Genomic DNA, 22,773 nt, shown 5'->3' with positions numbered 1-22,773 from the left:
GACTATCAAAGAATTAATCGACAAGCGAAAGAAAGACAGGAATAATTACGCATAAGAAATCTTCCACAAGAACGACAAAAAGGAATTGTAGGTCCAAGTAAAACTAAAGGAAGAAAAATTCAAATTCAAATAGCAAGGAGACTAGTAATAACACCAATGGCCGTGGGAGTGCCAAAAGTATCAATTGCAGCACAAATGGAAGTAGTAAGAGACTGCACTACAAGTGTGGTACCATTACTTACTTTTAGTGGTTGGCCAGGCTCTTATCTTAATCACCATATATCTCAATTCTTGACAGCATGTGTGGCTAATAATGGTAGAACTGAAGACATTTGGTTGAGATAGTTGCCAGCAACTTTAAAAGATACAGCTTTTGAATGGTATAATCGACAACCAGTGGATAGATTTTCTAATTGAGAGGCCTTGAGGAATGCCTTCTTAACTCATTTTAGACCAATTGGATTTGAAGATCGGCTTAGAGAAAGTTTTATGAATAGTAGGATTTTTGCTAGAGAATCAATAGAGTCCTATTATGGCCGGTTGGTAGATATATTTCGTAAATGGATAAATAATCAAATGCCACATGCATTTATATTCTCGATATTAATCAATGGTTTGTATCTACCAAAATTAAAAATGTTTGTAAAAGAGGCTCAACCAGCTACGGTATAAGCATCCTTGGCACGAGTAAAGGTGTGGGAAGAAAGTCATTATGACCAATTGTTAACAATGGGGGCCATGATGATTCCAAGTTTAGGAAGCCAACGAATACAATCGAGAAATGTATCGATGGATAATTATCCACAAATAGTTGCATCCAAGATGAAGAATATTATGTTACAAAAATTAATTAATGCTAAGGCATCAATCTCCATTGGCATTGGTTGTTGTGCCATAATATTAGAAATCAGCATAGCACTTCGTGCTATAGGTCATGCTCCATGATTTTTAAAATCTATAGTATTGACCTTCTTTACAATCCAAATTGTATCTTTGAATGTTTATAGATTCCTTTGCTCCACCTCTTGCTAGACTCCAGGTTTCAAATCTTGTAGGAATTGATCCATTATTTCTGCATCTAAAATATTGTCAATTTAGAAACATAAGAACTTGAATCAAGAGACATAATCTTGCATCGACCTAGATTAAGTAAGACTTACCTACTAATCGCATGCTATCTAAGTGAGGTTCTATGAAGTTATGTAAGTGAGATTTTACAACATTCTATGTTGGGTTCTACCAACATAACCACCTTGGACTTTTTCTAAAAGATTTTATAGTGGATCCTATCTAAATAATTATTCTAAATTCTTTGTAGAATGTTCCATAATGGATCCTATCTGGTCCACTAATCTAACCTCAATTCTAAAAACTTCTATGGTTCTAACTATCTATCCCTATACAAATATCCTAGCTATACTCTATTACATCCTTGTTGTCTTTACTCGAAAGCCTTATTTTCTTGTTCTATTTTTTTATTAAGTTGGTGAATCATAAGATTGTAAACTTGCCTTAATTTGTTGGTGCTTGAATTTTGGCATTTTGGACAATCTTTGATTTACTAGCCTAGCTCTCAATAATAGAAATATAATTCTTTTTAAACCAATATTTGTCATCGATGTGGTATCAATGATCTTTGCAGGGCATTAATTTCCATCAGTATTGGTTGTTGTACTATAGTATTGGATAGTGGTATAGAACTTCACACTATAACTCATGCTACATGATTTTTAAAATCTATAATACTAACCCTCTCTGCAATCCTAATTGCATCTTCAAATATTTATGAATCTTTTAATTCCACCTCTTATTGGATCACATGTTTCAACCCTTGTACAAACCAATCAATCATCTTTGCCTTTGAAATATTGCCAGTTTAAAGACAGGAATTTGAATTGGCAGATATAATCTTGTACTCATGTAGATTGTGTAAAGACAATCAATTGATTGTCTTGTCATATGGCATGATTTTCTATTTAAGAATACATTGGGTATCTAATTGTAGAGAGTTTAGTTTTAACTTATTAGACAAGTTTCAATAAGTGATGTTTTCTTATTAGAGAGGCTAAAGAAATATAATAATATCTAAAGATATTCTATTCATAAAATCCTTTTATATTTAAGAAGCTTTATATATAAGGATTTCTAAAGTATCTAAAAATGCCCTAACATCCTTTAATACATCAAATCATATCTATTTTTTTTTCTTGTAAGTTTGATTTTTCATAAGCTCAAAGAAAATCTATAATTCTCTAACAAATATCTATCTTTATATTATAATTTTGCCATAGCTCTATATCTCCATCTTTAATATATATTTATATGTATATATATATATATATATATATATATATATAAAAAACTTGGCTTCCAAAATCTCCTTTAATTTGCATAAAATTTCCAAATTGTAGCAAAATCCCTTCAAAATATTTTTTTCATGCAAAGAATATTTCTTTTCTCATGTTTAGGAATTTATATCTCTTGATCTAATTGTTTAGTTTTTTTCAAATTTCTAGATAATTTAAAATTTATCTTTGATCTTTATCATTAAAAAAATGAACTAAAACTCCACCATAGATCATTTGGAATCTTAGAAATCCTAATAAGTACTTTAAATCCTAATTTACAAGCACCAAAATACTACTTTCTTCATATCTCAAAAATCCAAATTCTAAATGCTACAAAATTTGTATATAAATATTATTAATATGATAATACATATTTTTTAAAAAAATTAGCCAAAATATTGTCAAATTACTCAAGATATGGCTCAAAATACAACCACTAATAAATCGGATTACTTATTGTCCTTAGATTATAAGCATTGACTTCTAAAATTTAAATTCCTTCAAGTCCATAGTAATATAAATCTCATCACAACGTAGGACAGCATAGACTAGAATAAAACTGAACAAAACTAAATAGAATGGAATATAAAAGATAGAATGGAATAAAAAAAAATACAAAAAATACAAAAAAAAACAAAAAAAATACAAAATTAAAAAAAAAAAAAAAGTGTAAAACCAAACTTTACAAAGAGAAAGGGATGAAAGCCATACGAGACCAGATATCCAAATAGCCCTGGCCAATTTTATTTATACTTTGTCCAACCATCTTAGAACTTTCTAGAATGTTCTTAATAGTGATTTCTATCTTAATAACCACCCTAAGCCTTTTTAGAATATTCTATAGTAGATCCTATATAGACCACTAACTTAAATTTAATTCCAAAAACTTCTAAAACTTCTAAAATCTTTTCAAACTTGGTTCCAATTACCTATCTCTATGCGTCAAAAATATGAATATCTTATCCATATCCCATTGTTTTGATGTAACATGATTAATAGGTAAAAGAAGTAAAGAATCTATTGTATTATAGAAGAACTTATTTCAAATATTATAGCAAATTAACTTAGAAAATAGACAATAGTCCAAAAGAAAGGAGAATTAAAGATTTAAATGCTACTTTTTTACAAAGTAAGCTTCTATTTATTTTGTAAGGCCATAAATAAGGAAAAATAAGGTAGATTAAAAAATTAAAGAGTATAAGCATATGTAAGAAGAAGTTGAAAGTTGATTTAAACAAAGATTAATTCAAAAGGACAAAATTGATATCCAAAAAGGACCATTTATCAACATGGATCAAAATCAGATCCTAAGGCATAAAACTAGGCACGGATGGCAACTCGGAGATTCTTTGGCAAATTAAAGAATGGAATTTGAGAGAAAACTTGATAAGATTTCTTTAAGCATTGATTTTAAGGGAATTGAGTGTATAATAAATTTTCAAGAGCTTTTCAAAGTCATAGTTGTCTTGAGTGACTTTGGAATTTGTGAAATAAAAAAGTTATTACGTTTTGGAGAATTTTGTGAATTTGGTAATAGATCTATGGTTTAAATTTTGATGACTTATGAGAATAGTTGTTTGAAGTATATGTTGTAAGTTTGAATTTGATGAACCAAACCATAGATCAAATCCTAAATCAAACCATAGATCAAATCCTAAATAAATCCTAAATAAATTCTAAATCAAACCATAGATCAAATCCTAAATCAAATCCTATTTCTATATAATCTAATCTTAGCACAATTTAAAACTTCAATATTGATCAATTGAATTATTGATCTTGTTTAAAAAATTTGTATACCTTTCAACAATTGAGTGGGTAGCAAGGAAATAAAATTTGAAGATAATCGCACTTATCAAATGGAAGAAAAATCCTAAAATCCACTTGGATATTGGATTTAGGATTTGTTTAGGATTTGATTGAAGTCCATTAAGGTTTCAACTAGAGTTAAATTAGAACTTGATTGAGATTTATTTAAGATATATTTGTGATTATTCTAATATTTTTTAGGGCTTCTTGAGGATTCTTTTAAGGTTTATTATGGATTTTCTTTCAATTCCTTTAAGATTTCTTATTTTTTCTTTAGTAATTTCTTCAAGGTTTCTTTTGAATTTGATTAAAGCTTTTTTAGTATTATTAAGATTTAATTAGATTTTATTTAGTATTCTATTAGAATAAAAAATTTGTTGTTGTAATTTCAATTCTACCTTCGACAGCCAAGTACTCAATGTGCTCTTGAGTAAGACTTCATATAATATGACACCATTATAATGTATCTTAATAATGAAGATGTATTTGCATAAAAAAAAAAATTCTTTATTTTTTAAGATGCTATTAATTTTGCTTGCTCTGTAGACAATTCAAGGTCGTCAAAAAGAATTAATTATAACAAATTAAAAATCTTATATTTGTATTTCAATGGATTCATATTCACATAATCACATCAAATATAAATGTATGTATCATATTGTTGGTGATTGGTAAAGGAAATGAAATGCTTGTGCTAAAAATTCTTCCAGTTTAAGCCAATGTAACAAATTTTGCATTATTGTAGTTTCAAAGAGGATCAATTATTAAGGCCAATTTATGTGGTCCTAATTTTGGCCAAATTTCTACTTTAGATAGTTAAAAATTTAAGTACTATACTTTAATCAATTTCAAAGTTTTATTTGTACATATTTGTTTATTGATATATATTTGTAAGAACTAAACTATTGTTGATTATAATATTATAGGAACATGACAAGTAGAGCAAGTGATAGTAATCATGATGCCATGTGGGAGGTTCGAGGAATTAAGATTAGATGCACATAAATGATTTTTTTACATATTCAATGGCAAGGACATTCTTATAAGTATCTTTTTGGCACTTGAACTAAAACTATTTCATGTTTTAGAGTACAGCGATGTGGTGTTGTCGTTCGACTACCATATAAAAATAATGTAATTATGTATTTAATGTATAATTTACTTAACAACATGGTGAGAGCCATGTTATTGGATTTTAGTTGGTTATAGAGTGTGGTTAAATTACTACTTTAAAATGAGGTTGTTTAAAAGGATTATTATTAGAATTTGTATAAATTTAATTTCTTTTGATAGTGGCTTTTAAGATTGTTTTTGGTTTATGGTAACTTCTAAATATTTAGAATCACCTTTGTTAGACATTGGTGACCTTTGAAAACTTATTTTGGTTCTTTTATTTGGTGTTTAGAGCATAAATTATATAAATCTTATAAGAAAAAGGGTTAAAGAAGGATTTTGGTAGCAAAAGGAGTAATTAGGGTATCAATATAGATGAATGGAGATGGATGATGGAAATCTCCTTTCTTATTGGTCAAAAATCATGACCAATGGGCTTCGAGGAGGCTGCCCGAGGCCATATTAGGAATTAGGGTTAATTTTTTGGGGCCATTCAAACTTTGAAGACTAGGGTTAAAGAGCTTAGGTTTTTGGCTATGGTTTTGGTGCAAATCTTGTATGATTTGGAGTTTATATGAAGGAGATGTAGGCGCTCAAAGTTAAGGTATTGATTTGGGAGCTACTGTCACTCTTTTTGACATAACGCACACATACGGAGGGCAATTGAGGATCGGCGACTGTAACTAGAGCACTTTTGCGGCTACACTGTCCGCACAGTGCTTGCTGGATTCGAAGTTGGGATGAAGGAGATATTGGATTTTGAAGTTAGCGCATGCAATCTAAGGATAGTAAGTGATCCGATTTTCTAGTGGTTGTGTCTTGAGCTATATCTTGAGCATTTTGAAAAGGTTTTGGCTAAAATTTTATGAAGGTTTTGGCTCAAAATTTTACAAAATGTATATATTCATGTTAATAAACTTTGTACATAAGTTTGATGGCATTTAAGTATTGAGCTCTTGAGATATTAAGAAAATAGTGCTCGAGTGCTTGTAAATTAGGATTTAGAGTATTGTACTAGGATATCTTAGATGCCAGAAGATCAGGAGTGAATTTACAATTAGTTTTTTTGTGGTAAAACTTAAGGGTAAATTCTACCTATTCTATAAATTTGACACAAACTGAACAGTTAGATTAAGAGTTATGAATTTCTAAAGTTTGGGAAGAGAAAATCCTTTGTGAGGAAAATATGTTTTGAAGGGATTTTGCTATATTTTGAATTTTATGCAAAATAAAGGAGTTTTGGAAACTAAAATAAGATACATATCAAATTTTAAGCTAAACTCTCTACAGTTAGATAACCAGTGTATTCCCAGATATCAAATCACCCGATACGATAGCGGATTAGAAAATTCATCAATTTTATTAGTTAAAGCTCTCATTGAAGTAAGAAAGACTCCACAAGAGTATGCAAGGTTATGCAAAGTTAGATGAAATTATACAACCAATCAATTTTTATTGTTGTTCCAACAAGATTGGTGTCGGTTTTTGCAAGGGCCAATCATATAGATGTCATAATATTATTTTAGGTTTATTTCATATTCTAAAGAGCCAAAACATTGATAGTGTTTTCATTGGCTTTGTTGGTATAAAATTAACTAAAAGAATTAAGTGCTAAAATCTAAAAATACCAAGTAGACCATATTTAAACAAGATCCATGCCGTTGTCACAAAAAATATATTGTAATATATCCATAACAACAGCACAAGTTAAGCTAGTGTTATACAAATTATGACATATACCTATAATGATTTTTTTATCTAAATTAAAAAAATAAGACTAATATATGATATAAACATATAGTTTTAATTATAAATATTTATATATTTTATAACTAAGAAGTGTTTTATTAAAGAAACAGATAAGTATATATAACTATCTTAGTACAAAAAAAATAAAAATAAAAACATAAATAAAATCTAAAGATATAATATCATAGTATAATTGTTCTTGTTATATATGTAAACTTTTATGTCTACATAGAACTTTACACATTCTTATAAACATTATACATGTACATCTTATGATTCTATTGGAATATATTTAAAACTTTGTAATAAATGTTTTTAGAAAGCTTAAAATTATCTTTTGTTAATATCAGTGTATTATGTTATTTCTGGCAGTTTAGACAGACATAAAGATTTTAGTCTTGCAAATATTAGAGTACCTTCAGCTTTGTTTTACTTTGGTAATATTGTTTGGTTATTTTATTATTAGCTAACATAGTTATTCCATCCTGATACTTTTTGGTCTTTAATGCATATTATTGTTTGTAGATGACTAATTTAAACTTTTCTACTCTTCAGAAATTTGAATAAAATAATAATCTTCTTAAAATATAGATTATTAACTAAAATTTTAATATAACTTACTTCATTTCTCTAAAGCAAAACTTTATTTTTTTATTTAAAATATTTTTAACATTTAAAACACTGTATTTTGAATGTAAAGATATGTTTATGATTTTGTGAATATAATTCACTATCAAAAGGAGAAATTGAATTAGTATGAACAAATGACCAAAATGTGAAAAAATTAAAAAAATAAATAAAAAACTATGTATAGATATTTAGAAAAAATAGTGAACCTTTTATATTTATTTTCAAAAATTATTAAAAAAAATTATTATCAAAAAAAATTATATTAAATACAAAAAATAAAAAATAAAAAATAAAAAAATCAGCCAAATGTGACTTAAAACTTAGTGTATTATCTTTATTGTAAACTTAATTTTTGAAAAGTTTCTTGTATTGTTTTATTTGTTTGTTTGTTTGTTTGTTTGTTTTCTTTTCTTATTTGCTTAAGAAATAAAGAAATAACAAGTAGAATCACATGGTTTTTTGGGTTTTCTTTACAAAGTGATACATTGTTGGGAACAAACAAAGTGTTTATCACTGTAATCAAAAGGAGTAAATTATATAAATATATATATATATATATATATATGTAACTTAAAAGAAATCATGTTTAAAACTAGGAAGCTCTTCAAAAACATTGGTCATATATATATATATATATATACTATGTTACAGAATCCAGCCTGTTGGATAGAAAAAGCCACGAGTGAATATATATATATTTACGACGACATTCATTGGCTCCCAACCAGTCAGTCAGACTCTACATGGATTGTGGCCCCCACGATTATTTCATGTCCAGATGAACGAATGAATAAATAAGATTAATCATTCGTTCATAGTTACGTTCATCCAAAGAGAGAGAGCTGGGAGTAGGAAAATAATGCAGGGACCAGTGAGAGGGCCAGTGCCACCGCATCCACACACTCACTGGAAAAATACCCCCTGTCAAATCACAGCCACGGAACTGCCCCCTGACCCCACCATCATGTGGGACCTACCACCACCGTCCCGCGTCTCGGCAGGGTGGCACTATGACGACATTTCCACCAATCCAACCGACGGTTCTGTCCCGGTATCGTCACTGAGGACGCCTTCTCCTTGACGTTCCATCACGGAATTCATCTACGGCGACCGATTACAGTCATAACTTTGCCGTGACGCAGACTGCCGCGCACGCCCGGCAGTCGAGACCGCCCAGCGGCCCGCCCATGGGCACGAGTTCGCCGCTCATCGGTAGTGGGCGTCGGTCGTCTTGGAAGCTCGTTGTGTCACCCAATCGATCGCTTGCACTGTAGCGCTGCTGATGGTGTTGATGTTCTTAGTCGATCCTGGCTCCGGTATTAGATTTGTGGGTGGTTGGATTCGCTTCAGGGTGTTGGGTATCTCCGATGATGCTCTATTGGGTGCCATTCTCGAGTGTAAATCCTGTTCGCGGAAGCTTGCCTTAGAAGATAGGTGCTGTAGTTAGGCTTGTGCAATCTTTGTGTGGGTGTAAATTGTGACTCTGTTTCCTGAGGTCTGTTCCATTTTTTCCTTGGATTTGTCCCTCTGCAGCAGTTTTTTTGTATCGGTTCTACTTCACGCGACTTCATTGAGAGCCGCCCTGCATTGGTTAGTCTGGAGTTGTTGATTGTCGTTGTGTTCGCCGAGGTTGAGTGGTGATTCCCTGGTTTGCATTAGAGGTAAGGATAGTTGTGTGGTGAGAAGTGGTGGACGAGGAGCGGGAGTGAGCCAAGATACGTGCGTGGAGGGAGTGTGTTTAGGGAGGAAGTGGGGTGGAGTTGCAGTATGGTGAGGGAAGACCATGTATCTGCCAAAAGTTTGAAGCATGGCAGAGTGACGGTAAAATGTGCAGTTGTCGATTGCCTTGATTCAATGCCTTTGAACAAATCGAGAGGGAAGGGCAAGAGGAGGGTCAAAAAAACTTCATCTGACATTCCCAATGGTCATCTGCTGTACGATTGGCGCGTGAACAAGCCATTTTTTCGGAAGCCTTCTCTGCCATCTTCTCGCAAAGTTTTACTCCCAGACCTGAAACGTGTCGCTGACACAGATTGGGCAGCGGATAATGACGAAATAGAGGACAATGGTAGTGATGATGGCATCATGGAATCCGCAGGATGGGCGCTTTCGCTCTCTCTTTTGCTTGACACAGCCAAGAAACACATCCAAGACACTATGGACGCTCGAAGTGCGCTTCAGAAGGCGGAAGTGGATCCTTCTGATTTTCAGAAATGCGAAGAACTTGATGCTTCACACTCAGAGGCTCTTGATTTTCAGAGAAATGGAGAGCTTAGCGCTGCGCACTTAGAGGATACGGACAGCGACAACACCGATGCAGAGATCCCAGACATGGAGAGTTTCAGGAAGGAGCTCGAGGTGTTCAAGAGCGAAGTTGAAGCTGCGAGTTCGCCTAGAAGTGTAGCCGAGAGCGACAACAGCTGGTCAAGCATTGAGCTCTCTGATGCCGAGGAATCTTACCTTGGCGATTGGGAGGACGATTGGTCTATTGTAGAGGATGAGTTTGCAGTGTAAATTTCGCAACAGTTGGTGAGTTTGCAGATGGCGACAGAGCGACTCATGTGAAGATTCTCCCTCAGAATCGCTCTTCCCTTCGTGCTGCGATCTCTCAACGTGTTGTTTCATGTCATTCTTGGGATCTGTACAGTTGTAAATTAGGTCAATAACTGTGAAAACAAACCTTTGAACAGACAGGTTGTACGTTGGAAATTGAATGGCCAATTGGTCTTACTCCCAGTTGAGGTGTTCATTGGCCTCTCATAAATAAAGCTGCCTGGGTTGTGAATATCTATTGATTCTCTGTAGGTCGTGATATTCGTTTCTTGAGATGAAGCCTGCTATGTTGCTCATTGCTTTCCTAAATTCTCTACTACCCAATTCACTGAAGGTTGCAATTAGGCCTGATATCATGTACATATCCACCTAGAGGGTTATAGAAGGTGCACTAGAATTTAGGAGCTAAAGTCACCTCTCTGAAACTAGCATGTGGCCATGAGCTGAGGAGAGGAGTTGACTCATAGCAATTTGTCAGACTAGGACAATGTCATGGTGTTTCAATCACCAAAGAACATGGGGATGACATGATCCCTAGTCCAAAGGGGCCTTTCAATGATTCCCAAGGGCAAGTCCCCAGACATGTGATCCACTCTGCTGTCTGCCAACCTTTGTCTGCAACCCGGGATACCAGCTCCTGCTCTTATAGAGACACTATGGTGCCTCCAGCCCTCAGCAATAAGTCTCTCCCACATGTGCTGCATTGGAATCTTTTTGCAGGATCCTATCATTATTGTCATGATATCTTGCTGTATGCTCTGGCGCATGCTTAGACTCTTTTTCCATTGATGGAGTCCAGAGTCGGGCATAGCAAGCTCATTACTCTCAAGCCAGGTAAGCCATTCTTCACCTTCAACCCCACGCCATTCATGAACTCTTGCTGCATCACATCAGCCTTGATGCCTTCACATGTAGGCCATTAACTGATCTTTTCTTCTTCTCAGTTTTATTATTAGGGCAAGCCTATTCCACTTATATTATGACTCATGCCACATACATTTTGGCCACTGCCACATTCTCTTCACTGTGATTGGTCAATGAACAATCTACATCTTGCCTAATTAGTCCAATGTCACCAGCATCTGCTTTAACCAGCATCTGCTTTGCCTTATGCCTTGCTATCTGCTACTGCTATGATATCCAATGTGTGCTTTTCTGTCGCTTCTGTGTTCTATGTTTTAATGTTCTATTGTGTTCTATGTTTCCTGCTCTGTTCAAGCAATTCATGCCAAGGAAATGGAAGGGCAGGCTTTAGGTGGCTTATTTGAGAATAAAATTCTTCTTATCTTGTCCCATGGTGATCAATAATTGCTTTGATCCCATGTTAGAAACCACATACAAATCCTTGTGCAGCTAGGATGTGCTAGCACATTCAACAATCATCATGTCATGTCCATGCTCACCAATAGCATTAGAGTCGGAGTTGAAGGATTGTTGGTTAAAGAAACCATTGCGTTGGAGTTGCCATTATTGTTGGAGCAAATGCCACTAAAGCCAATGATTAGTGAGCATAGTCTTCACGCATTGATAGCCTTGGTAGGCATAAAGTTTTTGTCTCATGAAGCCATAGAAAAGGCCTTCAACCACTTTGCTTCTAGTGAAAAGTATGGAATTATAACAAAGATCTTAGGCAAGTAACAAAATGATCTCTTTCATATGTATTACAAATGCAATTGCAAAGAAAGTTACCACAATCATCATCATGTGGTAATACAACTATATGGTAAAAGATAAAAATATATTTTTTATTGTAAAAGAGCATAGTAGAAAGATATAGTAGCAAAAACTTTTAGTGTTAATGCTACATTTTTATATTAAAAAAAAAAAAAAAATGCTTCTATTTACTTTGTAAGGTCAAAAATAAGGCAAACAAAAGTAGATTAAAAAAAATAAATCATGTAAGCATCTTTAGAAGAGAATTAAGAATATATTTAAGTAAAATTTACCTCAAAATATTAAAAATTGGTACTTGGAGAGGACTTGTTGTGAACCACAGTAAAAATCAAAACTTGATATAGAAAACTGCACACCTATGGCAATTCCAAATTTCTTTTGCTATTCAAAGAGTGCAATCAAGAAGAAGACTTCAAAAGAATTATTTGGGCATTGATTTTATATGATTTAAATGCATATTGAATTTTTGAAGGCTTTTCAAAGTAAGAGATGTACTCAATGGTTTTGGAGTTTGAGAAATAAAAAGAAGAATACAAATTTATAGGTGAAATTTTGTGAATTTGTCCTTGTGCTTGTTTCAAAAGTATTTAGCAAATTTTATTTCAATCAAAAAATTAGATTGAAATATATGAGAGTTTTATAAGATTAGGATCTTAGATATTTGAAATTTAGGATTGACAAAGATTTTTGCATCCTTAAAAATCCACCAATTTTATTAAAAAAAATATAGAGAGAACAAATTTTGACTTAATTATCTATTCATTAACCAATTTGTAAAGCAATTGAACCATTTAACAAGGAAAATTTTTTGCTAAAAGATCAACATCCAAGTTGGAGAAAGATAGCAACTGACATTTAACAGTTTTAAGAGCATTTTCTCTCAATTGGTGAGTTTAATTTTTCTAAAATTTTGTATACTTTTTATTTGCTTGTGGTTAAAATATGTGTAAAACTTTAGTTAAGATAAAAAATTTGATTAATAGTTATTGAGATTTTGAAAGATCTATAGGAATTAATTAGGATTTATTTAGGATTTTTTAAGTTTATTTAAGATTCTTTTAAGATTTTATCAGACATTGTTTAGGATTTGTTAGAGTTTCATTAGCATTTATTTAGAACTTACATAGGATTTATTTTGGATTTATTTAGAGTTTAATTTTTAGTAGTTTTTAAATATTTTTTTTATTTTTTAAAGATTTTTATTTAAAGATTTTTAAAGATTTTATTTTAGTATTTATTTAGGATTAATTTATTATTTTTTAAAAATTAAATTATGTCTTTTTTATGTTTTTTTAGTAATTTCTTTTAAACTTCTTTTGAATTGATTAAAGTTTGATTAGATTTGTTAAGGTTTAATTAGAATTTATTTAAGATTCTATTAAACTTATTAGGATCTTGTTGTTTTTTTTTATTTATCTTTCACAATTAGGTGCCTAGTACATTTTCAAGCTAGAATTCACATTATACAACATTGTCTTCGCTTAACAAAGAAGAAACACAAATGTATCACATTTAGTATGCTTTTATACTTCCCTTTTAAAATGGTTGACCATAAATATAAAGACCAATAGTCATTCAAAGTAGTTCATAAGGATCACAATTCCAAACCATCGACAAATGCATCTATATATGTTATTTATCTTAGATTTGATAGTTACATGAATAAGATCATCGTTGAATTGTACAATTTTGTGATTCCAACACAAAATATATAAATTCATATGAGAAATTTGCATAGTTGGCTTTCTATTCTAAAAAGGAGATTATAAAATATTTTACAAGTATTATTTTAGAAAAAATTAGATGAACAAATATTGATAGTCATATTAGTGTAAGTTTTTCATCATATAAGCTTTATTATTGAAACATCCATGGATTTTGTTAAGACCATAAACCACATTTTTTTTGTGCATCCATCTTTCACTAATATAATGTAAGCTTATGCAAATGCATTGCTTGTCAATGCCACATATAAGATAAATGCATTAAGACTTTTGTTGTTGCATATTATTTGTTGTTCTACAATATATACTCTGTTTTTAGTAGCATTTGTGTTTAAATTCAATGAAAATGAGACTTTGTACCTCACAAGAATGGAATATATTACAAAAAAATTCCACAAAGATCACTTTTCCAAAGTATTTATTATTTAATAAGAAGCTTGCTCTTATCAAGAGTATCCAGATACACTTCTTTAATGCACAAATTATTTGGTGCATTTGGCATATCATAAAAAATATTCTCAAGAAATGCAAGCCGCTCTTTACAAGCAAATCAATAGCAAGTAATTAGATTGCATTCATAAAAGAATAGTTAGCAATTATTTATGCAAAGTTGGAAGTTTATTTTTGAGAGTTGTGGATGGCATTTCAAAAGAAGTAAGATGATATTATTTCAAAGTTTCTTAAAGAAACCTGAATTGATTCATGCAAGGAGATGTTTGTATGTAGGTGGACTGATTGCATTTGGCATCTTAGCAACACAATGACTTCGCGCTCTAAAAGTGCATACTATATTTTGAAGTAGTACATTCCAACAAGCATGAACAACCTTCTTTTATATTGCAAGAATCATTATTTCTTTGATTGCAATTTTTTAATTGAATATAATATGCAACAACAATGAAAACAAATCAAAATCTATTATTTTGCTTAACCTTTATCTAAAGACAACATCTTTGAAGAGTTGAATTTACAAGTGTTGCATTTTTCTTTATACAAGGTCTATGATCAACTTGTCATTGTTAGGTAGTTGCTTAGGAAAGATAACAACTTATGTTTAGGAATTTTTACTAATATTTGGAATTTGCCTTACTTATACAAACTTTGTATATTGCTTGTTAACAAATAGAGAATGTAGCTAGATAACATTCACATACACTCATATCCACAAAGTTACATGTACCAAGGTTGAAAGCTGTACTATACCTTGATAATAATTTACATGTCATGCTTGATCATATAGCCAATAGCTTCGTGACTTTGCTTGACCATCAACAAATGGTAATAATGAAGGAGCTCAAGGCTCTATCTCAACAAGTATTTGGTTAGAGTTGGAAGTTATATGTACAAAGAGAAAACTACATCCAAAAGATACATCCATCTTACATAATTCCTTTGGATTTGAGTGTGTAGAGCCATCACAAGAATAAAAGAAGAAGCAACTCACATGTTGCACTTGCAAACAAGTTGGACATGGGCATAGACCAAACTTAAAAAATTGTCTAATAGCAAATGCCACTGATGTTGGAGTAGTTTGATTGGGGTAGATTGTTCATTGACCAATCATAGCTAAGAAGATATGGGAGTAGCCAAATTATATGTAGCAATAGGTGCATTATTTTTTAAGAAACATATTCATTAAGAAACATTAAGGAAAAATAATTATTATAAAAAATATTAAAATAAAAACTTTTTAAAAAGTGTTTCTAATAGCATAAAAAAGATTCAAACCCTTAAAAGGATTTTTTGAACTTTTTTTCTTGTGAGTGGTGTATCCTTTTTGGAGTCTTTTTGGAGTCTTTTTTTTTTTTTTTTTTTTTTTGGAGTATTTCAGACTGTGATTTATTCATTAGTAAGTGAAAGTTTAAATATATATATATATATATATATATATATTCAGTCATTTACAATTTGTAATTTTTTATTTTTAATTGGATAGAGTGAGGAAAGAATCCAAAAGTTTAAAATGGTGCAGTTTTCTGTAGCTAATGATGTAAATTTGAAATCACGCACTGTTTTTATTTTATTTATTTACTAACATTATTTACTCTTAAATTGTAATAATGGTTAACCACCAATCAACAAACACTCTAGCTACTATTGTGACTTATTTGATATCTAAATGCTTCTTGATTTACAAAAAAGATGTTCTGTATAGTTTGTTTTATTGTACACAAAATACAAGAATAATTACCCAATATGTTTATTATTCATCTTAAAGACAAGGATTTTATTAGATTAATGAGAATTTGTTTGTAGTCAATTAAAACTATTAAACTGTAAATTTTATCTAAGGTCTGACCAAATTTTTTTGTTGGTTACTTGTCTTGATAGTTTGTAAGGATTTATCCTCCATTTCATTACTTTTTATAACATTGGTTTTGCAATCCAATTTAGACTTTTCAAAAATACCATCAGAAAAAATACAATAGTAAAAATATTAGAATTAAGATTGATTACATATGATACCACCAAATCATAAGAATTAAATAGCATTATGTTGAATTTACTTATAAACAACTTGAATAAGTTGAATTTTGAATCACTTGTTAAAAAATTGTTTAGAATACAAGAAAAACATCTAATTTTATTCCAAATTTTCAAAGCACATTATAATATTTTTTAATTACTAATTTTGTGTAATTTTATGTACAATTTAGAGACTGTTGTTGTTGTTGTTGTTGTTGTTGTTGTTGTTTTTTTTTTAAAAATATTTTTTCTATAAAAAGGAATGGAGGTTGATAGTTTATCATAAACCAGAAATTTTAGAGGATTTTTTAATATCGAAATTTCATTGGATAAAATATACTGTGGTTTTATTGTTTTATAAATAAGAAAAGAACAAAAAATACAAAGATTTGGATTAGGGCATTAGAATTTCTGATATTTCTACAAACAAATAGATAATTTGTCTAAATATAACACTTTAGATAGTTCTCATATAAATTATCAGAGAAAAATATTAATATAAATCTTTAATTGAATAAGTACAAAATGTTGTATTGTAAAAAAGATACATATATATATATATATATATATATATATATATATGTTTTCTAAATTATGGTGTTTGTTTATATTTTAGAATGAATTATTACTTTTAAACATCATTTTATATCAAAAATTTATTTTTATTTCAAATAAATCATAAAAATTACAATTCTAACCCTTTAATGCACACAAATATACTAAAATAATGTTTCTTTGTTTATATCATTAATATTTAAATTTTACACACATAGATTAAAAAACACATGTTAGATAACATACATTGGATTTGTTAAAGAATTTCAAAGGAAACAAGACACGTAAAATGGAATTCTAAACCACGATTGGCTCCCACAAGAGTGAGATCCAAAACTCAACCACTCACACACACGTACACAATGTGAGCTTCAAGGGGGGACAAGGGAAACCACGCGAGCAGTGCCGACGTGGAGTGTGGTCGCCACGACACCAACGATGATGCCACTTTGGCGAGCCAGTTGTCACGATGAATGCCAGGACGAGGTAGGTCGCAAATGCCTCAAGGCGGTACCAAGTTGCCACGAGTGCAGAAGACGAGGGCTATAATTAGATTGAAAGCAAGCATTCGCCAGCGTCCGTGCATTCGTTGCCCTATCTCTCGTCGCAGTGTCTCCCGTGATTTTCAGGGGGGTCGTGGAGTTTCATGAGTGGTTTTATGCTGGAGGTGGTGTCAGTGACAAAATTGTATTCATCGGTTCAATCTCGGAAGTAGGTCGATATCTGTGGAGAAATGATTTTCATGACCTTCGACAACGCTTCCTCCCTGTCCAGCTATGCACACAACCCAGTTTCTGCGATGGCGCGAGATGGAGACGTGTACCATGATCCCATTCAAGCAAATTAAGACAAGCTCTTGAGGGTACTCGGACGGAGGAGCTGGCAAGCACTCGCGTACTGCGCTTGGCGCCGTGCCAGCGGATTCATGCAATTCGGTAGTTGGGGCATGAGAGGTCATGCGGTTGTACAATTATCTCATTAGTGGGAATTGAATGACCCTTTTGGTGAGAATGAGTGAGTGCCCCTTGGATGTCACCTCACGCAATGGCAGTGCCTTTGTTGAGTCTAGGGTGTTCGAGATGATCTCTTCACAATATAGTCCACTTGAAAGTAATGACTAGTAGCGTTGTACAAAGCTCATGCGAGGCGAGAGGTTACGAATTCCCAGTGGTTGTTGTTTTTCGATGTTATTCTCTTGATTCAAGTTGAGGCGGGAGAGTGAAAGCTTTGAAATTGACAGATTCTACGAGAGCATTCTCGCTGTTAATCTGAAGCGTTATTGAGATTATAATGTGCTAATTGATGTTGGGGATCTCGGGGCAGGAATTTCCGAGAGCACAGTATGAACTATGAACGGAATTCTTGGGGTGATGCCTCAGGCGAGTAGCAGTGAATGGGCGCTGTCGCAAAGAAGTTGGAAGGAATTTGAACACGAGATTTGTGGGGCAAGGAACGCTTTGTAAATTGGGAATATAAAATTTCTTATAGTTACGAAATGGGAACATCACTTTCAATATGGGTTCTGATTATGGCTGTTCTAGTGTGGTTTTTCGCATCAGATCCCCTGGAACTCTCATCTTTATCCGGCATTGAAGATTTTCAGGCTCAATATGTCGCCCCACCTCCTTACAACCCCCTCTCAGGCATCTCTCGTGACGTGGAGAGCAAACTGCAAGCTGCAGAAATTTTAGGACAAGGTGAAATCTTTGGACCTGAGAGCCTTGCCTTTGATGCTCAAGGTAATGGCCCTTTTACTGGACTTAGTGATGGGCGGATAGTGCGCTATGATGGGCCTGAGCTTGGTTGGACCTCTTTTGCCACTACCAGCAAGAATCGGTAACGCTCTACTCTTCAATTCTCATTTGCAATCCAAACTTCTTAGCTCTAAGTAATTTTATGTGTGACGATCATTTTTAGCGATAGAATCTGATGTCTGGTCTGTTCATCGTTCTTGTCCTCTTTAGTCTCTTCAAAGTCGCAATTGCACAATTTTAAGTTAATGGATCGCATCATTCATGAGAACAGTTTGTGGTCGTTGCGTCAAGAATCTTGCACTGTATCACACTCTGACATGGTCATGCTACATCAGGTCTGCCATATGTGACTACAATCACATACCAGAAGCAAAGCTGGATTATGAGCATATTTGCGGTCGTCCCTTGGGACTACGTTTTGACAAAAGAACGGGGGAGCTTTACATTGCCGATGCTTACCTTGGAATTTTGAAAGTCGGTCCACAAGGTGGTTTAGCCGAGCCTGTGGTGACAGGGTTTAACGGAGAGTCGTTCAAACTATGCAATGACCTTGATTTTGATGAGGATGGCAATCTCTATTTCACTGTCAGCAGCACCAAATATCAACGCAGGTATATCTATCTCCCGCACTGTGTCATGAATTACCGCCTCATAAGCCTTTAGATTTGCCAGTAGTTGTGCAAATTACTTCCGATTATTGAATTCAGTCAGAGTTGCCCATGCAGACAATTTTTTCTGTCTAGACTGGAGCTAGATAATACGGGCAGGTTTTTTAAATACGATCCTGTTAGCAAAGAGACCACGGTCCTGATACAAGGGCTGCGATTCCCTAATGGCGTGGCGGTGAGCAAAGATGGTACATTCGTGGTAATTGCTGAATCCAACATGGCAAGGTTAGTCTCTAAGCTCATGTATACGGATGTTGGTTAATGTTACGAGCTTGCGAAAGCCTGTAGTACGATAGACTAAAGTGTAATCATACTCATGTACCAGTTTTATGCTTTTATGGTCTGAAATGATATTGTTCTAGGGGTTAGAATGTTGAATAGTTTCAGTGACTTACGAACTCTCCATCCTCGATTTGCAGGTTGCTGAGGTACTGGCTCAAAGGACCCAAAGCTAGTACGTGGGAAGTATGGATGGATCTTCCTGGAGTGCCAGACAACGTACGTCGGAATGAAAATGGAGATTTTTGGGTTGCTTTTCACAACAAACGTACGTTTATGGAGATGTACACTGGGGCACTTCCATGGCTGCGTCATCTTGTTGCCAAGCTCCCTATTCCTTCGAAATACTTGTATGCAATGTTAGCACCGAAACCTCATGCTCTAATCCTTCGTTATAGTTCCGAAGGTCAATTGCTGGAAACTCTCGAGGACCAGCCGGGGAAGGTCGTTAAGGTTGTAAGCGAGGTAGAAGAGCATGATGGGAAGTTGTATATAGGTACTGTCTTGTTTCCTCAAGTAGCTATGTACGCCTTATCGTCTTCAGCCTAAACCCCCTCTTCTTTGCGCGTGTCCAATTCCTAGATTTCAACACTCGTTGGTGATTCAGATAATCTCTAGAGCGCTATCATCACTTGTACCCCTGTTAATTTGGGACAGTTCATGCTTGTGAATTTAATTTTGGTTAAAATGGGTTCAAAACACTTCATTGTGTTTTGCGGCTGCCAATGTAGCTATCGAGGCACCCATGCGCTTGATTCTCTGCACTCCAGTTTTACTTTTTGGATGCATCTTCTCAGTGTGTCCACGTAATGCACTTCGGAGGCAACCAAAGAAAGACAACCATGAAATGCTCACAAACGCTAAGTGTTCAATGTCTAATGTACAACAGAAGTGCTGGTGGTGACAACGAATCCCCTAGAACCGTCTCTGACATAGACCGAGAATGATCTTCAATGGATAACGCCACGCGAATCTCTTTCAACCACCACATAGCATATATAAAGCTCTTCTCAGTACCGAATCCAAAACTACTAAATTTCAGCTGTATTCGTGCGTGTGAGACGTAAGATCTCCAAGCCTATCAGTTCCTTGTGTAATGTCACTGACTCCATTCACAGGAACAAGCACAACCTATTGCAGCAAATACATCCATGCTTGTTTCATTTGTACCTGCTCGGAGATGAGGAGCTGTTTTGTCGCTAGCAAGTGCAGTCATCTTGGTTTCTATGAGTTAAAACTGCAAGAAATGAGAAGTTGGAATTCCATCTTTGGTGGAACTTGGCTAAAGCGTTTCTAGTTGCCAACTTTTACTGTGTCGTGTGAATATCCAGCATCCAGAACATAGCAAAGTGAGTCCCAGTAATTAAACCTTGCCAATTTCACCAGTGAGTTTCCCCTCCAGTTGACGAAGTGATCAAGAGCCGTGGAGCTCGTTTCTTCCCAGGATTTTTAGAGAGTGTCTTCTGTTGCAGGACACTCCTCTAACAATGGCCACTTTCGCTTGTTCGATAGCTGCCTTCGTCCCAGCGGCCAGCTCAAGCTACCACGCGCATTACAATGACGGAAACCATAGAAGCGGTCACTTTTTGGCTATGTCGCGCAAGGGGACTAGGGTTCAGAGCCAATCACTGTCGTCAACTCTTCGGATAAACACGGTGCGTATAGTCATACTAACTTGCAACGCTGCATTACCAGAATCGGATCAACCCCCGAAGGATTTGCAAGTTCCGAGAGATTGGACTTCACCCTCAGTTGCGGCCCAGGCATGCACTTCCCCCCTCTTCCCTACACTTCCAATTTGCATTTAGATTATTAGCCAAGTCTCTTCTTTTGCTGCAATTTTCAGAGAATTATCTGCAAAAATTGGCAATACTTTTCCTTATGTGCATTTAGGGTTACGCGTAAATCGTTAGAACCGATGGCTCAGAACCGAACCTGCTCCATTTGCATCAAATAGAGTAGATAGTCCCAACCAACTTCGGTTCTAGCATGACGTTCCCTCCATCAGCAATATCCCTCAATGTCAACCTCATAGAATACGAATTGCTTGCGAAATTTGAATTCCGAAGTCTATTCTCCTCAACGATACCAACCCAAAGTGCACAGTGGCCTCAAAATTTGTGCAGGAGGCAGAGTGGCTGCGAGGAGCACTGCACCAGTGGCTAGACGACGAGTACTGCCCAGAGCCAGCGAACGAGGAGATCAGCAAGCGATGCTCCACAGCGTACCTGCGTTGCTTAACCGAGGGGCAGGTCGACATGGGCGAGATTCTGATGCAAATGGTGCGGGCGTTGGAGAGCTTTTCCTTCAAGGAAAGCTTCCACGGCGTTTTCAGCTCAGCAAACGCAGCCATCGACCTCATCACTAAACGCATGAATGACGCACACGACAGTTAAAAACCAAGGTCTCTAGCTTCCCACTGCGACGATCGTTGCCTCCAAATCTTGCAACAAGCATCAAAATTTCTCGCTTGGATTATGCTCTCACTCGATACAGGATCACTACCACAATGGTGCCGGTAGAGGACAGACAGACACCCTAGTATCCTCTTGTGTTGATTACTTTGTTTCTGCAAATATATGTTCACTTTTGCGTTGTTGTTGGTTCTAGCTCATAAGCAATATTGTTTGTGTTTGCAACCCTGCCTTTTGCAAAAGTAGTTGGAACAAGAGCTGCAGAATATGTATTTGTGTGTTGCAATTCTAGGTGCAATTCATGTAAGAATCTGAATATGGTCCATTTGTAATAATTGAGTACAGTCACATTCAATATTACTTTTATTTATTGCTTTGCATATTGATTTGTTGATCAGAATCTCAATATTTGTTTCTTTGTTGGATAATTTTACATATGTGAAAAATCAATAAATAAGTAAATAAAACACTTACACTTGTATCTACTTTTGGCTTTGCAATGGTTGTAATGGCAATATTTTTATTTATTTATTTTATTTTTGTATTGTTACCATTTTAATTTGATTTGATGAATGTATATAATATATGTAGAGAGAAAGAAAGAAAGAAAGAGAGTTGTTAAAGCTACACCACAATGTTGTTAAAGCCACACCTTCCTTGTCATCTCACAATTGATTTAGTCTCTATCCCTTGTTTTTGTCTCCATCTCTCTTGTTCATATTTCTAGCTTGAGATAGGCCTCACTTCACACCCTTCTTCTCGCTTGTTCCATTTGCAAAACACCCAACTTGCAAAATCCATTTGTACACCTCAAGCTTAGTACAAATACATATATATATATATATATATATATATATATATTTGATTCAAAAATAATACAATCAAAATTAAATTATATGTATTACAAATGTCTCTTTATAACTCCCCACAAGACCAGTGCATTCTTGCTTGCTCACAATGCATCTCCATGTTGCAGATTAGGTACTTTATACTATCTTAAACTTTGCAATTACCCATGTTTATAGATAAACATTGAA

At 34.0% G+C, this 22,773-nt stretch overlaps 2 protein-coding genes across 5 annotated transcripts; both read left to right on the top strand.

Annotated features, from left to right (window-relative positions):
- Nucleotides 1-17,206: 17,206 nt before the first annotated feature.
- On the top strand, nucleotides 17,207-20,086 carry LOC112282626 (protein STRICTOSIDINE SYNTHASE-LIKE 10). Of its 4 annotated transcripts, none has more exons than XM_090250438.1 (5): nucleotides 17,207-17,635; nucleotides 17,945-18,457; nucleotides 18,711-18,986; nucleotides 19,101-19,268; nucleotides 19,463-20,086. In XM_090250438.1, the coding sequence occupies exons 2-5, from the start codon at nucleotides 18,117-18,119 to the stop codon at nucleotides 19,869-19,871; spliced, it is 1,194 nt and encodes a 397-aa protein (XP_090106564.1). In that variant the 5' UTR covers nucleotides 17,207-17,635; nucleotides 17,945-18,116; the 3' UTR covers nucleotides 19,872-20,086. The 4 variants fall into 4 exon arrangements, with proteins under 4 accessions (XP_090106564.1, XP_024376269.1, XP_090106565.1 ...); XM_024520501.3 differs by having other exon boundaries at nucleotides 17,208-17,625; XM_090250439.1 differs by lacking the exon at nucleotides 17,207-17,635 and adding an exon at nucleotides 17,653-17,791.
- A 586-nt stretch (nucleotides 20,087-20,672) lies between these two features.
- Nucleotides 20,673-22,116, top strand: LOC112282627 (uncharacterized). Its single transcript, XM_024520502.3, has 2 exons — nucleotides 20,673-21,085; nucleotides 21,449-22,116. Exons 1-2 carry the CDS (start codon nucleotides 20,810-20,812, stop codon nucleotides 21,716-21,718), a joined length of 546 nt encoding a protein of 181 aa, XP_024376270.1. The 5' UTR covers nucleotides 20,673-20,809; the 3' UTR covers nucleotides 21,719-22,116.
- The last annotated feature ends 657 nt before the right edge of the window (nucleotides 22,117-22,773 follow it).

Source organism: Physcomitrium patens, chromosome 5 (genome assembly GCF_059467195.1).
Source record: "Physcomitrium patens ecotype Gransden chromosome 5, ASM5946719v1, whole genome shotgun sequence".
Lineage (NCBI taxonomy): Eukaryota > Viridiplantae > Streptophyta > Bryopsida > Funariales > Funariaceae > Physcomitrium > Physcomitrium patens.
The sequence above is the reverse complement of the archived record's forward strand: the minus strand, read 5'-3'. Positions and strand labels throughout refer to the sequence as shown.

Coding starts and splice junctions, on each gene's coding strand:
- LOC112282626 (XM_090250438.1), top strand. CDS start 18,117: ATGGGAACATCACTTTCAATATGGGTTCTGATTATGGCTGTTCTAGTG. Junction 18,458..18,710: donor GCCACTACCAGCAAGAATCG/GTAACGCTCTAC, acceptor ATGCTACATCAG/GTCTGCCATATGTGACTACA. Junction 18,987..19,100: donor AGCACCAAATATCAACGCAG/GTATATCTATCT, acceptor TTGCCCATGCAG/ACAATTTTTTCTGTCTAGAC.
- LOC112282627 (XM_024520502.3), top strand. CDS start 20,810: ATGGCCACTTTCGCTTGTTCGATAGCTGCCTTCGTCCCAGCGGCCAGC. Junction 21,086..21,448: donor CACCCTCAGTTGCGGCCCAG/GCATGCACTTCC, acceptor AAATTTGTGCAG/GAGGCAGAGTGGCTGCGAGG.